Below are 16,380 nucleotides of genomic sequence, written 5' to 3' on the forward strand. Positions count from 1 at the left end.
AACCGCTGCTGTAGAGGAATGGAGCTCAGAGAGAGAACGGGTAAAGATATACCTTTTACAAGGGGTCCCTTCTTATTTGGACACAACTCATACAGTGTTCAAGCGTTTCACCCTCGCATTAAGTAACTAACTAATAACTAAGTAACTAACTTTTTTTGGCCAAACAATGAACTATATGGAAAAAACGCGGGGTACTCTTCTGACAGGATAGCTCAGATTGACCTGCAAAGGCTTACCATAAATTCAACCTGCGGTACCATGTTTCGACAGAACACCGGCAGCTCGGAGGAGCTGGAGCCTTTGTAGAGATATACCTATGTGTCTACTATAAGCTCCATAGACATCATATATGCGATGTCTATGATAACCTCAGTACCCCAGGACATGCTTTCCCATCGCTTCCATCTCTATCTGGTCATTACAGGAAGTGAAGTGCGCACCAGTGTCGCGGGGGCGTGGATGGCCAAGAGATCTCTATGATAACGACACTCTTCTAATTTAGTTTTTCTATCACATGCTTCACTACAGACTCCATCGATAAGTATTGAACTTAAATATATATCAACCGCCTAAACAAATAACAATACTTTAGTTATACTGTTATTCTTTATTCGTCGTAATTGTTGCTTGTTTTGCAGAGTAGCAGTAGCTCATATCCAGCTAGCTAAGCCTAGCTGTGAGCATAGCTAGTAGCTAGCTGTCAGTAGTCAGAGCACCGCAGTTTCACAAACAAACCAGACTTTGTGATTATTTACACCAATGCAACACCTAAATTAGCGCTGACAGCAATAGTAGCTTTCACGCCATCGACAATGTCGCTACCAGAGGACGTCCCTGTTGATGAGTGGCCCTGAGAAGCGACCCTGTTGGATGAGTTTGCGAAAATGTCCTGCAAATCAACTAAGGTGGCCCCGAGTGTTGATTTCGACCACAGCTGTTCCGACAGTGTGGAATATTTGACTCTTAACTTTGGCCCATTTGAGACTGTTCATCGTTGGAGAAGACTTCCTCCATGTGACGAGTTTGTTGGTGCAAGGTAACATGCTGACGAGATTTCAGCTTGTTCTTAAATCCTGAATGTTTACTTGTGTTCACCGTGAGTTGTGTGTATCCTCACAGGCGCAGCAAACACACTGTTGTGGCTTACAGGGATGCTATCTACGTCTTTGGAGGAGACAATGGGTGCGTGCTTCTTCAGATTCAAGTGTTTCTCTGTGTACTCAATGAACAGTGTGTTACAGTTCTTTGTACCCATTAGGAAAAACATGCTGAATGACTTGCTCCGCTTTGACGTGAAGGACTGCTCCTGGTGTCGGTGAGGCTGCAGCATCCTTAAGTTGCACACAGGAAAACTGCAGAATATTATTGAAACTTGAATTGATAATAATGTGTTTCTCAGAGCTTTCACCACTGGAACACCTCCAGCTCCTCGATATCACCACTCAGCAGTGGTCTATGGCAGCAGCATGTTTGTCTTTGGTAAGTTTTTCTTCATATTTATGTATTTATTTATTTTTAAAATAATATAATTCATTCAAACCCCTTTAAAATTATATATCGATGCAATAAGGTTCAACTTAATATTTCAGGTGGATACACTGGAGATATCTACTCAAATTCCAACCTGAAAAATAAAAATGACCTTTTTGAGTACAAGTTTGCTACAGGGCAATGGACTGAATGGAAAGTTGAGGGAAGGTAAATATGTATTTGTATTTCTTAGATTGTATTTTTTAGGCTACCTTTGTTTTCATAACACAAGAGCATGCTGTTATGAAAACAAAAATATTTAGGGGTTAAAATCTGATGTCTATTTCAGTTTGCCGGTAGCCAGATCTGCACATGGTGCGACAGTCTACAACGATAAGCTGTGGATATTTGCTGGTTATGATGGGAATGCTAGGTATGGTTGAGCATTTTTATGATCAATACATCAACATTGATTTTTGTGTTGAATTTCAATTAATATTTTATTTTTGCTTTGTGTGTAGGCTAAATGACATGTGGACCATCAGTCTGCAGGATCGAGAACATGCATGTTGGGAAGAGGCCAGTTCAGTTCACCTTCATATTTAAAGAGAAAATAATTCAAATTAAAATGCCTAGTAATGCTGTATAGTTGTTGATTTTTTAAAATTCATTCTCTGCCTTTTTACCCATCAGATTGATCAGAGTGGTGAGATTCCCCCGTCTTGCTGTAACTTCCCTGTGGCTGTATGCAGGGATAAAATGTTTGTATTTTCTGGTCAGAGTGGAGCCAAAATCACAAACAACCTCTTTCAGTTTGAGTTCAAGGGGCACATGTAAGCTGAGCTTTCCATTACAAACCTACTGTTACTGATATTGTGGATGGCAGGTAAGGTTGGTCTAATGAATCTACCTTCATAGGTGGACACGTATCCCAACCGAGCATTTACTACGGGGCTCCCCTCCACCTCCCCAGAGACGTTATGGCCACACGATGGTTGCCTTTGATCGCCACCTGTATGTATTTGGAGGTGCTGCTGACAACACTCTGCCCAATGAGTTGCATTGCTATGATGTGGACTCTCAGACGTGGGAAGTGATCCATCCCAGTCTTGACAGTGAGGTATGAACCTAAAAACAATTTAAAAAAAAAAAAAAAAAGCAAAAAAAAAGCAGATTGTTTTATATCAAAATGGATGAATGATGTCACAGATTCATTCAGTGTATTCTTAACAGATAACTTGCTTGGTACTTTTACTGCTAGTGGATTATTCCTTGTTATTTAGATTACATCTGATGTGTGGAAAAAATTATACTTGATTTAAAAGCTATTTAAAATTTCTCAAATATTTCTTTTTCAATTTACATTTAGTTGTTCCTGAATATTTTATATTGTAATATTGTTACTTTTAAAAAAAATGTCCCCACGTCTACCTCCTCAGATGCCCAGTGGGAGACTCTTCCATGCTGCTGCTGTTATTCAGGATGCCATGTACATCTTTGGAGGGACTGTGGACAACAATGTGCGAAGTGGGGAGATGTATAGATTCCAGGTTAGTGTGAATGATGTAGTCATTTTAAACACTAGTTGTTGGGTCTTTTTATTTAAGCCAATGCGATAAAGAGATCACAAACTGCTGTTTATCTTTCAGTTTTCAAGCTACCCAAAGTGCACCCTCCATGAGGATTATGGTAAACTGTGGGAAAACCGTCAGTTTTGTGATGTGGAGTTTATTCTCGGCGAGGTGGGTGTCTGTAGTTGTACTGGTGTGATGCTTCTAATGTACAGAATAAAAATACAAAGTGACTTTCTCATGGTACACCTAACATGTTTGTTTTTTTTCCACTGGTCTGCCTCAATGTTGTGTTGTTTACAGAGGGAGGAGAGAGTCTTGGGGCATATTGCCATAGTGACTGCAAGATGTCAGTGGCTGCATAAGAAAATCCTGCAGGCTCGGGATAGGCAGCGACAGGTCAGAGCCATGCCGCCAGAACAGCTCATTTCCTCTGAGACCTCTGAGTGTCTGAAAATGTTTTTAAGATCACACAGTGGTCATGTTATATTTGCCAAATATAATATCTGGCTCCTTTATCTATTGAAATATGAAACGGTTAGAGACTGCCATGCGGTTGAACCGGCAGAGAGCCAATAAGTCAGAGTTAAAATGTTATCAATAACTGTGGAGGCTCCTTTCCTTTCTGTCTGATATCATCATATTTCAGCCATTATATTCTTAATGTTCAGTAGATATATTATTTATTGTGATAGTCACACCTGTATTGTTTAGGTACATTGGAGAAGGTGTGCACTTCTTTTTTCCCTTTTACCTTACATAATTTAGACTTGACTAACAAGTAAAGCTTCAGTTGGAATATTTTTCCTCTTTAACTCCAGGAGGAAACCCCACCACATTTCACACCACCCAAAACGATTAAATTTAGTCTCTGTTCAATAAAGCTACCGCAGTATAAGACACTAACTGTTTTAAGTTAAAATATGCATGTTGCTAAGATATAAATAATATTTACTTAGCCACTGTCTGAATGAAAGGAAAAAACTAACACAAGAAGTTTAATATTATCTCTGTAGAGATGGAACGTAAAAGGGAAGGTTTTTAATAATTTGTTGTGTTACAGAGGACCAAACAGGAGAGCAGTGAGGAAAGTGATGAGGGAGCAGCTGGAGGTCCGAGGGATATGCCAGCAGGCAATAGGCCATCGGGCACACAGCCCCTGCTGGAGGTGTTCATCAGAGAAGCAGAAGCCCAGCCTTTTGAAGTTTTAATGCAGTTTCTCTACACAGACAAAATCCAGTACCCCCGCAGAGGTAGCTTGCTTTTTATGCTTCTCTCTTCTTTGATATATGCTTTCATTTCAGAGTAAAGGACAGATTCCTTATTTCTGATTTTGTCTCACAACTACACAGGTCATGTTCAGGATGTTCTTCTAATTATGGATGTGTACAAATTGGCCCTTAGTTTTAAGCTTTCCCGACTGGAGCAGCTTTGTGTGCAGTATATTGAGGCATCAGTGGACCTGCAGAATGTGCTCAGTGTTTGTGAAAATGCCAACAAGTTGCAACTGGACCAGCTCAAGGTATCCAGACGAACGGAAAATATGTCTTTCACTGACCTCTAGTGGAAGAAATACGCAATTTTTCACTTTAAGATGACTGAGTCCACATGAGTATCGGTAGCTAGTTTTAATATTTTACTAATTCATCTTGGTATTAAATAATTTTTTTAAGATCAGGTCAAATTTCTTTGTAAAACACATTTATTAACAACTTCAGCTGACCAAAGTGCTGGAGAAAACAAAGCAAATAAAATGATCAGAGAGTTAAAGATAGCAAAGTCATCATTAGTTTTAACATTAATGCCCATATTTTTCTCTCCAGGAACACTGCCTTAATTTTGTGGTGAAGGAATCACACTTCAATCAAGTGATCATGACGAAAGAGTTTGAGCATCTTTCCACCCCACTGATAGTTGAAATAGTGCGACGGAAGCAGCAGCCTCCCCCCAGAGTGTACTCGGACCAGCCTGTAGATATTGGGACGTCCCTAGTTCAGGACATGAAGGCTTACTTGGAGGGAGGTGGCCTGGAGTTCTGTGACATTATTCTGCTGTTAGATGGTCACCCTCGGCCGGCACATAAAGCCATCCTGGCAGCCCGGTCCAGGTAGACACAACTTTGTTGTTTTGCATAGATTTCCCCCTGGATGGGATTATATTTTCTTACCTTTGTAATCTTGGTTGTGTGATGTGATTGACTCTTTATGCTGATATGTCACAGTTACTTTGAGGCAATGTTCCGCTCCTTCATGCCAGAGGATGGTCAGGTAAATATTTCCATTGGTGAAATGGTTCCAAGCAAGCAGGCCTTCGACTCCATGCTGCGTTATATCTACTATGGTGATGTCAACATGCCTCCAGAGGATTCTCTGTATCCTTTTCAAGCTGTGTTTAAAGAGACATCATGTATCATAAGGTAGTGCCCTAACTCCTTATACCTCAAGCTAGAAAGTATTTTTCATATTTTCTCTGTTCTGGACTTGGGCAACAAAAAAGCAAAACAACATCATGGTAAATGGTATAATTCAATATTGTTACACTTTGATCATGTTTATATTCTGGATCTGGTGATCCAGAAGATTTAAATTGAATAGGGGATACAATGAAACTGGATAATACACAAGCTAGAGACTTGTGAATAATGCCATGAAAGGTGAGGTTGTACTCTCTCAGTAGTACGTTCATAGATTTGATGTATCCTCAGTCCTTATCCAGCTAGATCTGGAAGATGACTGCTATTAGTGAAGAAATGTATTTTCTCAATAACTTGATAGCTACTAATGATATAAGCAATATTCAATTTACTAGCCATACATTTTCATGGTCATAATATGATAGCATATGTTGCATAGAATTGTCTTTGATCTGGCTCATGTTGATAATCCAGTTAGCATGCTGCTATATTTGGTACTAAGACGAAGGCAGTGGTCATGTGTTTGGCGCCACTGGTTTGTCTGTCTATAAACATAACTGAAAAAGCTATTGACAGATTTTGTTGAAATTTTCAGGAAATCTAGGAAATGAAGCAGGTGATTACATTTTGCTGGTGATCCAGATCACTATCTGAATCCAAGATTTTTTTAAAAGGATTCTTTACTCTGGCGAGATAGGGATAATTTTGCAATCAAACTTGTAATTCGGAAATAATGGCCACCAATATCACTGGCAAAATTAAAAAAAGTTACAATGGCTTCATGAAGGTCTCGCTAGTTACAAAAAAAAAAATTGTGCTAATTTTCTGCTGGTCCATTGGAAAAATATTTTTTCTGCTTGAGGTTTACATAGTATTCTTAGATACACATTTAAGGAAAGTTGTTTTTAAGTTAGAATTAGTAGGTGAACTTTAAAAAATAATAAAACTACTCTTAACACAGAAAAACAATAAAGTTTTTAATAGCTTTTTTTTTAACATATTACAACCTGGTGACATGAATGTTTAAATTGCACAAAGCAAGGAAACATTGTTTCTAATTTAAATTGCAGCTAAAGTAAATACAAACGGCTTTTTTTTAAACTCTGAAAAGGTCTGTGAAGTTTGGCATCGAAAGAACTTTTCTTTTTCCACTTCCTTGACTCTTGATAAACAGCTATCTGTTTGCTGCACCATATTATTATGGGTTTTCCAATAACAGGCTGCAGGCTTACTGCAAGCAGAATCTGGAGATGAATGTCACTGTGGAGAATGTCTTGCAGGTATTTGCTTTTCCCTCAGGCTACGGTGACCTATTTGGACAGCGATGTTCCTCTCTTGCCGAGTAAACAGTTTCCTCTTTCTCTTCTCCCTAAATGTTTCCCTCCCCAGATTCTGGAGGCAGCAGATAAGACTCAGGCTTTGGACATGAAGAAGCACTGCCTACACATTATTGTCCACCAGTTTATCAAGGTGGGTGGGCTTGTATCTGGAGCGCTGAGGGTGTGCTGCCCACTCTCTGCAGCTGAGCTAACCCTCTAGCTGTGTCTTCTTTGCGGGGAAACGGAAACCTTTTGGCCTCTAAGTGGATCGTCACCCATCTTCAACATAGTGAGGAGACTGTTTACAGCTTGGCCGGCTGTATAAGCACATCATCAAATAACCATGAGGGTCACAGTGGCACTCGGATTATTGTTTGTTATCCAAAGACACAGCGAAGCACTCAATTTTCACTTGACTTCACTGGAGTGTTAGCTCTGCTGTTGATATTTCTGTTGCGCTTCTTTTTGATGTCTTAAGTTTTCATGCATGTAAACTCCACTGTTGCTTATAACCCATTTTATATTGACTCATAATCTTGTCTTAATTTGTATCATATTTTTTCTTTTTTTCTTCTTTTTGTTCTCCTCCCCTCCCAAAGGTATCCAAGCTCCCCAACCTGCGGTCTCTCAGTCAGCTGCTGTTGTTGGACATCATTGAGTCTCTAGCTACACACATATCAGACAAACAATGTGCTGAGATGGGCTCTGATATTTAGGATGACTCCAAAAGTGAGGCTTTTTTTTTTCTTTTCCTTTTTATCCCAGTCCCACCCTCCCTCTCCAAGAAGCCATAAATATCTGCTACTTCTTGTCATTCCACCCAACCAACTCTTATTTTGGACCTTGCATGTTTCCGACCCTGTGCAATACATGCTTTTTGTCTAGACTTGATCAGATTTATGTGTCGTACCCTATATGTCAATCTGCAGTGAGATCACTGAAGAAACAAGATTCTTGCTTTGAATTTTGTAAAGAATGTATGTTCATTGTCCCATTTATTTACTTTATACACAAATAATTGCCAGGTTTTTGTCTGCTCAATATCTAAGTATGTCCTTGCATACTTTAAAAATACCTATACTATTTTCTGTATGTTCATGTTTATGACACAAGAAATCTGACAGGCTGTTTTAAGTTATTTCCTCAGATTCGTCCTTTCATTTAATTCATTTGCAACAAAAAGGAAAATGTACCTAAATCTCCATTCATTGCTTGTATTCTTAATAGTGGCAGAATTGCAGACTGAATCAAACATAACAAACCAAAGTTTAAAAAAAAAGAAAATGGTTATGAGAATGTGTGAGCCATTTTGTTGTTAGGTATTTAATACACCTTTTTAATGTTACAACAAAAAATCTCTTTATGCATACAAGTAATAGCAATGAGATTGTCAGTATGGTGTTTTGAAATATATACCTGCATTGGTTTTATGCATTTTAAGCCTTAATAAATCTTAATGAAACAGCCGTGTCATTCATCTACCATAGTAATGATTTCTTGACCTTTAATTAGTCTCTGTAGTAAAGGTTGTGTCATAAAACCTTCTTGACCTTATGAAAGGAACCTTTGCTCTCTAACTCTGAGCTGATCTTTAAAGCACTTTTAAATCCTGTTGTCACTGAGGTATATAGAGTGTATCTGCTAAACCTACAGAGGTGGTCCTGGCCAAACTGGTTTAATCATGAAAATGCAATCAGCCTCTCTGTGGTCCAGGTCTACTTGCTGATGCAAAATAAGACTATATTGGCCAATTCAAAGCTGTAAGCAGGTTCTAACTTGATGTTTCATTTAAAACTAAAGTGTTCATCAAAGTGGAGTTTTCATTGATGGTTTGATTTTATCTTGTTAAATGCATCTTAAAATCTGGAAAGTTATCCCTGGCCCTTCACTGAATTCTATATAGACTTGTTATATTTTCTGCAGATCTGTTGATAAGATCATTGAGCGCACTTTGGCCTGAGACGGGGAGATAATTTAGCAAATACTTTCTTAAAAATATTATTTACTCAAACAAGCAGAATGGATTTTTTTTCAGGTTAGTTCCTCTAAAGAAATAGCATATCTTAAAATGTATAATTGTGTTTAGGTGACTCAGTGTGATCAGATGAAATAGTTTTCACTGTAAATAGACCACTGAGGTGAGGAAAAACTACCAGGCCTAAATGCTTAGGAAGTTCATTGGGTTTTCTGTGAACAGACTTTTGTACGGCAAAAACTTTGAAGACTCAGTGAAATTCACAAAGAACTGGACTCTTTTACACTTTTCTAAGGAAGCGAGCACAAAGTGCTTTTCAAAGTCCAGATACTTGAGACTCTTGGTAAATAAAATGTTTTTTTAATTCCTGTACAATTACATTGATTCATTATAACAAGACTTAAATCTAAAAAGTTTTAATGATGCAAACAGAAAATTGTAACGGTAGATTATAAGATGGAGTTTTTTAAATGTATCCATGCCTGGGATAGCTTTCATGCCTTCCTCTGCATGTGTGTGTGCTTCACACACAGCTCACTCATGTTTCATTCGTTTAAGCCGACCTGTGCGCACAGCCCAGAATTCCACTGGTTATATCTGGTTTCTTCTAAAAACAGACTTCATTATCCAACGTGATGACATTGAACGCTGAAACAAAACAGTGTGTCTATTGTAGAGCCACAGTCCTGGATTATCTCCCTCTTATCAAGTACATTTTTTAGGAAGCCTGAAGAACTGGGCTTTCCTAACAGGTGGGATGGGCTATAGAGCCATTTTGGATCTCTTCCCCTCTTACACCTGAACAGTGGAATCACAGTACAGTCTGTACGCAGAGGAAGAAGATGGTTTTTCTCACAACTAAGATGATGCAAAGGACTGCTCTCTTTGTGACTTTTGGAGGCTTGGTCACATCCCTGACCACAACGTTTCTACCGTTCTGGAAGACAATGAACTCTGATCTTAATGAAGTGGAGAACTGGTTCTCTGGACTGTGGCACACCTGCCTCTATACAGAGGAGGTGGGAATTCAGTGTAAGGCTTACGAGTCTGTCATGGCACTGCCGATGGATCTGCAGATCTCAAGGGTGCTGATGTTCATTTCTGTTGGCACTGGAGCTTTGGCTGTGTTAGCTGCCTTCCCAGGTTTAGAAGGGGTTGAGATGTGCATGAGGCAGCCTGGAATAAAGAGAGGGCTGCTTATCTTTGGTGGAATCCTGTCCTGGATATCAGGCCTCACTACTCTGGCTCCTGTCTCCATTGTGGCATACACAATGGTGGTGGACTTCTGGAATGAAGGTTTTCCTGATGTGATGCCTCGGTGGGAATATGGAGAGGCAATGTTCTCTGGATGGTTTGGAGGCTTGGCTCTGGTCATCGGAGGAACCCTGTTCTTTGTGGCTGTGTGCATGAAAGACTATGATCAGCGAACACCAAGTCCATCAAGCAACCTGCAGGTGAAGCATGGGACAAAATACTACCTGAAGACAGAGATTTTATAACATTGCAAAATGTAATTTCTGCACATTTCTCTTGTTATGGGGAGTTATATTAGTATTTAGATGTGAATAATGAAACAATCTCTCTCAAACTGCTTCACAGTTGCTGCATTTCTATGTTGTAAGGCAATTAGTAGTGTCTTTTTACATTTTTACTGGATTTATGACAAAGTAAAACATTATTGTTTTGTAGCAGAAATATTGATGTAAATGTTGACATGGAAAAGGTTTGATTAAAGTAAAATAAAAAAAAATTAAGGTGAAATTTAAATGTTGTGTAGAAAGTTTGTCGTAATTCTTCTCTAAAATGAAAAAGGTAAATACAGGATATCTTTGTACAATCCTAGCTTGATGATTAGCACAATCCTGCGGTTGTATTTAACAAATACATAACTGTTGAGCTTGCACTTAGTTGGGTTGGTCATAATGAGCTGAAATGTAGGAAAACAAGACAGGTGAAGTTTAGCATTTTATCTTTAAGACATCTTTATTTTGTATTTAAAGTTACTCGTCCCAAATTATGTCAAGAGAGGAATGACAAGTCCATTTTTATACATTTTCTGCCAATGTGTACATGGTAAAGGTTTGTTGTGAGTGCTGCTTGTCTGTACAATTATGTCAAATTTACAAGACTGACATGGAGCAAAGAAAGCGCTCATTACATTTAAGTGCAGCGATCACTTTCTCTGAAATTGCAAGATGGACTATTTGCTTTGGCAGGATGAAGTTCAAGTCTTTATACTTTCACAGATCAGTCTGTTGTGCTGTGAGTACAGTACTTAAATGTTTCACTGTTAAACTCACACTCATTAGTTCTATGAATATTGTCTGTTAGTCTGTGGTCAACAAGCTCATTTGCTTTACTAATAAACAGTTGGGCTGAAATGTCTAATAACTCTTAAACATTTGCAGGCTGTTATGTTATTACCTACATTTTTGCAGGTTTTTGGATGTTGTAGTTATCTCTTCCCCCCATAAATGTACATCCCCTCTCTAGTTCTGTTTAGCTGAGTGACTGTTATAGATGTAAACAGGCCTTTTCTGCACACTGAGAGCCTGATCAGTCATATTGCTGTGCATGTGCACTGCCTATACTGGCTTCCACTCAAACATGGTTTTACATGTGATTGCATGGAGAGAGCAACACAAAACATACTGACACTGGAGCGCATGTGTGCATTTTATCTTGCCAGCACCCTGTAGAAATACAATTACCCCATTTGGTGAGTGTTAATCCAGTAAAGTTAAGCTGTTTTAATTTATATCTTTGAAAAGATTTTATTACATTAAAATTTAGACATTTGAACGCAGTCGGAATCTATCAACTATACCATCAATACCATGTCTGCTGTGGAAAGAAATGAGCAATTTTCAGGTGAATGACCTTGTCCCAGCATTTTTTTAAAAATTCTTTTTACAGTGGCTGCATAAGGAATGAAAATATCTTAGGAGCTCATTTCAGTAAGACTGTATACCTTTTTAATCTTGCTCCACCCTACCCCCCCCCTGACTGAAAGTGAGATTTACTGCAACAACTGCACTTTCACTCTTTCACCCTCTGCTGATTACACTGAAAGAAGTGCGGCATACTGTAAAAGCTGTGTCAGTGTTTGTAGCAGTTTCACAGCAGTTCTTTCAGTGTTCTGGTGGTAAAAAAAAAAAAAGGAAAAAAAATCAATGCTAACTGTACGGTTTCATCAAGAGCTGATATCCTTGCAGGACACAGACATTCAGCACAATGCATGCAAAGAAAGCAGGCAATGCAGTGAGTGAGCAGTCAGACCAGGCAGTGCAGTGAGAAAGGCAGCAAGCCTTTGATCAGGTTTAACTGGCAAGTCAGGTCTTTGACATTTGAAGGGGAAACTAAAATGGTCTGAATAGGGAAAAAAAAGGAGACTACAGAGAGAGGGAGAGAAATGGTACAGTTCATGTTGGGAAAAGAGAAGAGCAGGGCTGCGAGGACAAGCGCAGGGAACCAGTGAGGATTCATGCTGTGTTAGCATCCCCTCAGCAACTCCATCAATACTGCATACAGCTGAAAAACTGGCAAAGGTCCTCCGTGCTGCATTTGCAGGCTTGACCAGAGAAAGAGAGCAACTCCCACAACCGGTCAGCCCAGTCTGCTGCTTGAGGGGGCTTTTTTGAGGGGCAGAGCACACACACAATCACACATTCTCACACACTCTCAGGAAACTCTGCTGCATCAAGAAAGAGAAGAGGAAAGCAGAGGAGAAACACATAGACTGGGAATACTCCAATGAATCCCAGGGAGGGACTGCGAGCAGGCTCATGGTAATATGCTACCATGCACCGCAGGGGAAACTGAGCCCCAGGGAGTTTGACAGGATCTCAGTGCACCTGCTCCATGAACACTGGTAAGCTGATTTATTTTTTTTACAACCCTGAAAATGTTGTCTAGCTTTGTTAGTGTTTATGAGCTGTGTTTCTGTGATGGTGTGTGTAAAATCAGACTTTCTTCAAAAGCATTTTGCCTGCAGCGCTGGATTGTTATCACCTACAGTGCTTTAGGGAAATTGCTTTGTATTTGGCACTCTGAAGTGCTCCAGTTTATCAGATTAGATTTCAATAAAATAATAATGACAATCATTTTAAAAATCACACAACAAAAAGCATTCAATGAGAGTGTAGGTGATGTATTAGCTCTAATAAATTCAGTTAATCACACTTTATATTATGCAGCAATCACTCACAAAGAAACTAAACTGAAAATAAAGGTTAGCAAATATCTCTTGGCACTTATTTAATTCTATTCATTTGCTGTGGTTTTGTACTTCTGCTTGTCTCTATGTGCTTGCTGAGAAATTGGCCATTTACAGAACAATTACATGCGAGCACAGCTCCTCTGTAGGGTTGTACACCTCACTCTATAAACCTCAATTCTTGTTTTCCATGACGTCATGGAGAGGTTATTGCTCAAAGCAGAAATAAAATGACCTGACACAAGTTAATCATTCCTTTATTCATCAGCTGTAACTTTTTAGGAAATGTAAATGCATTAGACAAAAGTTTGTTTGCTTTTAATCACAGTTTAATCACAGTCCACATGAAGCCACTCGAAACTTTCTATTGAGCTATATAGTTTAAAATAATCTGAATTTGATGGGGTTTTTTTTGTTGCATGTGGCATCAATAGTGTAGATTATAGGTAACACTAAGGATTTTTTAATTCCTTTTAAAGCTTAACTATGACCTCAGTAATCTGTTGAAAATATAGCTCACATATCAGCCATTATATTATTCTTTTTCATTTTTGTCTCTTTGTCTAGGGAAGGCTTTGTTGATCATTGTAATATGCAAAACCTACATGTTGTTGGAGTCACATGGAACTAGTGTCTGTTGCCATTCAGCAACAAGCAAACAAATATCAAACCTTCCACTGTGGTGCTCATATTTATTGAAGATTTCATTAGGTTGATAGTTAACAAAATAAGCAAGCACTGGAAGGCAGGTGAAACAGCTTATTGTGCAATCGCGGTACAATTCCCCAGGCATATGTTGTTCTTTAGAAACAAGTACAATGAGATGCCTGAATGAGTGATACATTGTCACATACAACGTGCTGCATGTTTTTACCCTTTATTGGTTCAGAATCAGAGAGCCCAGGCCATTAACTGCAGTCTAACAAATCAGGATACTTGCCAGACAAGTTTATGAGTAGATTAGATACCAATTGGCATGTAATTAACATAAAATATTTAAATTTCAAACAAAACAAGCAAAAGACACTGCCACAGCTGAAACATGAAGTTTTTTTTTTCTGCGAATGGTGGCAAGGTGAAGATCAAGATTAATGACTTGGTGTGTGTGTATGTGTGTGTGTGTGTGTGTGTGTGTGTGTGTGTGTGTGCCACTGTGTGTTGTGTACTTCTATGCAACAGTATGGTGACAGCCTAAAAACTTTTGCTGAAGTTGGAGTTCAGCTTTGACTAATGGTTGCAACTTTTAAAAGGCAGCAGTTTGGGGACATTAATAGCCAGTTTACAGATGGTCTCTCTGACCTCCAACAAAAAAGCTGCATTTAGCTAGTTGTTCACTCCAACATTCCAGTTACAGGTAAAACATTTGTAGTGAAACTGACAGCTTGTTTGCAGGCAGGATTATCAGCGCTGCTTGGGGACAAGCCTAACAGTGGAGCGCGGGATCTGCGTCATATGTTGTGAGGACCAAATCTGCTTAACCTACTTTTTTTCTTCTTTTTTTTTTTCCACAAATTATCTTGGGTTTGCTGAAAATCCAGTATGGTAGCCTCTCAGCAATCCAATGTGCTGTTCATCAAAATTTCAGTGCTGCCAAATTATTTAAGAGACAACATGGGAGAGACAAATTTTCAAGTGTGGCTTCATGTTTGGGAGAGGAATTGTTGTGTATTTAGAGAGATTCTCACTTCAAAACTTCAATTGTGTCTGCAGGGCTGATAGATATGTTGCTACTTGTTCCAAAAGCATGACTCAGCAGTGTAAGATTTACAGACCAGAAAAAGGCTTCACATCACAGAAAATGCGGTTATAATAACTAAAACATGAATGATTAAATACAATCTCCAAGTTTATAAAATTAGAAAATAAAATCTGTTTTCTGCTTTGCTGTGCTGAGGGTTCATAGAATAAAATAGAATAGACTAGACTAGACTAGACTAGACTAGACTAGACTAGAATAGAATAGAATAGAATAGAATAGAATAGAATAGAATAAACCTTTATTGTCATTATAAAGGTGAGTACAATAAAATTGGAAGGGCAAGCCTTACCAGTGCAAAAACAGAGATTTAAAAAAGGCAATCCAAAAATAAATATATAAGTATAAATACATACACATGCATACACACATAAATACCTGCACACACATCATCCATAGATGACAACAAGATCCCAGATTAGAACAGGGTTAACAGTGCTGATTGTTTTTTTTCTTAAGATTCCTGTAGCACTATTTTCAGTTATATTCTTGATGTGGACTAAGTTAACTGCATAAACCTATCTGGGTATGGCCAGATAATGATGAGTTTGATCTGTTGACTTTAAGGTCAAAGAAGAGGGAATGAATCAGTGGTAACTATTTAGCAGTACAGCCAATAATGCCAGTTGTCTCTAATAAAGTTTGTTATGCTACCAAATGAAAGAATGAGGCAGCTATTGATGGTGACCCTAAGCTCCTATCTAGGGTCCACTCTGCCCTTTAGCAGATTTTTTTGAGTCTGTGCTGGGCCTTTGAACCTTTAGAGATGGTCTTCAGAAAACTTTAACCACTGAGTGTATGTAATTAAAATACAGAAGTGCACATCCCGCTGTAAAGGATCATTGAATTTGCCCTTCGATCCCTTAGGCATGGATCTGTTTTCTGAGATGCTTTGAACCCCTCCAACATATGCTTGACAAATTGAATACAATTGAGCTTTTATCAAAATTTTTCCATCCAGTTTAAGTTAGCTGAACTCAGGTTCACCTACAATGCCAGTAAAAAGTTTGGACACATTTCCCCAATAGATTTAATGGTGGAGTGGTAGTGTATTTCTGCCATCCAAAACGAAACCCGTCTCTGTGATGAAGGCAACACGTTAGTTAACACTTCAATACCTGAAACAAAAAATAAAAGAACAATAAATGTCATTTTTGTAATCTAAGTCTTTATATAGACCTCTAACAAAATGAAAATAAATAAATTGCTTAAAATAATTTGCATAATTGTTTGGTGTATGTACAGTGTGATGTCAGAATTATTGTAGTGCAAAAGGTATTCACCAGGGGGTAGAAGACAAGTATCATGTTTAATAAAACACAGTTTTGAGTAAAGCCCCCCCCCCCCCCCCCCCCCCCCCATATGGTAGCCTTGTGGTAGGTCTCAGAAACTGTACATATAAAATATGACACATGGCACCAGGTACACATTTAGGTGGCATGTATTTGCCAGTTAGAGGCTATTAAAGGCTATGGGGAAATTGTTCAATCATCAGTTTGGTTTACTGTCATAACTTGTTAATCTTACAGTAATTCATTCTAAGCAATTGATCAGCTCCTTTCACTGAGCATGTCTCCTTTATAAAATTATGAATTTACACCATTCGCACAGTTCAGTTAGATTTTAACATATGTAAAAAAATAAGTCAATAGCCTAGTGG

At 38.6% G+C, this 16,380-nt stretch overlaps 2 protein-coding genes across 2 annotated transcripts; both read left to right on the plus strand.

Moving 5' to 3' along the window:
- The first annotated feature begins 454 nt into the window (after positions 1–454).
- lztr1 (leucine zipper like post translational regulator 1) lies at positions 455–8,496 on the plus strand. The gene is made up of 19 exons (XM_079252082.1): positions 455–1,036; positions 1,120–1,182; positions 1,259–1,315; positions 1,400–1,479; positions 1,590–1,698; positions 1,820–1,903; positions 1,992–2,049; positions 2,164–2,303; positions 2,389–2,590; positions 2,910–3,020; positions 3,120–3,212; positions 3,345–3,440; positions 4,105–4,294; positions 4,394–4,563; positions 4,865–5,148; positions 5,263–5,412; positions 6,629–6,734; positions 6,844–6,924; positions 7,373–8,496. The coding sequence occupies exons 1-19, from the start codon at positions 885–887 to the stop codon at positions 7,487–7,489; spliced, it is 2,343 nt and encodes a 780-aa protein (XP_079108208.1). The 5' UTR covers positions 455–884; the 3' UTR covers positions 7,490–8,496.
- A 1,094-nt stretch (positions 8,497–9,590) lies between these two features.
- On the plus strand, positions 9,591–10,247 carry cldn26 (claudin 26; the record flags this gene model as incomplete). The annotated part of the gene is made up of 1 exon (XM_079251802.1): positions 9,591–10,247. One exon carries the CDS (start codon positions 9,591–9,593, stop codon positions 10,245–10,247), a length of 657 nt encoding a protein of 218 aa, XP_079107928.1.
- Between the last annotated feature and the right edge of the window lie 6,133 nt (positions 10,248–16,380).

Source organism: Telmatherina bonti (assembly GCF_933228915.1).
Source record: "Telmatherina bonti genome assembly, chromosome: 13".
Lineage (NCBI taxonomy): Eukaryota > Metazoa > Chordata > Actinopteri > Atheriniformes > Telmatherinidae > Telmatherina > Telmatherina bonti.

Coding starts and splice junctions, on each gene's coding strand:
- lztr1 (XM_079252082.1), top strand. CDS start 885: ATGTCCTGCAAATCAACTAAGGTGGCCCCGAGTGTTGATTTCGACCAC. Junction 2,050..2,163: donor AACATGCATGTTGGGAAGAG/GCCAGTTCAGTT, acceptor TTTACCCATCAG/ATTGATCAGAGTGGTGAGAT. Junction 3,441..4,104: donor CTCGGGATAGGCAGCGACAG/GTCAGAGCCATG, acceptor GTTGTGTTACAG/AGGACCAAACAGGAGAGCAG.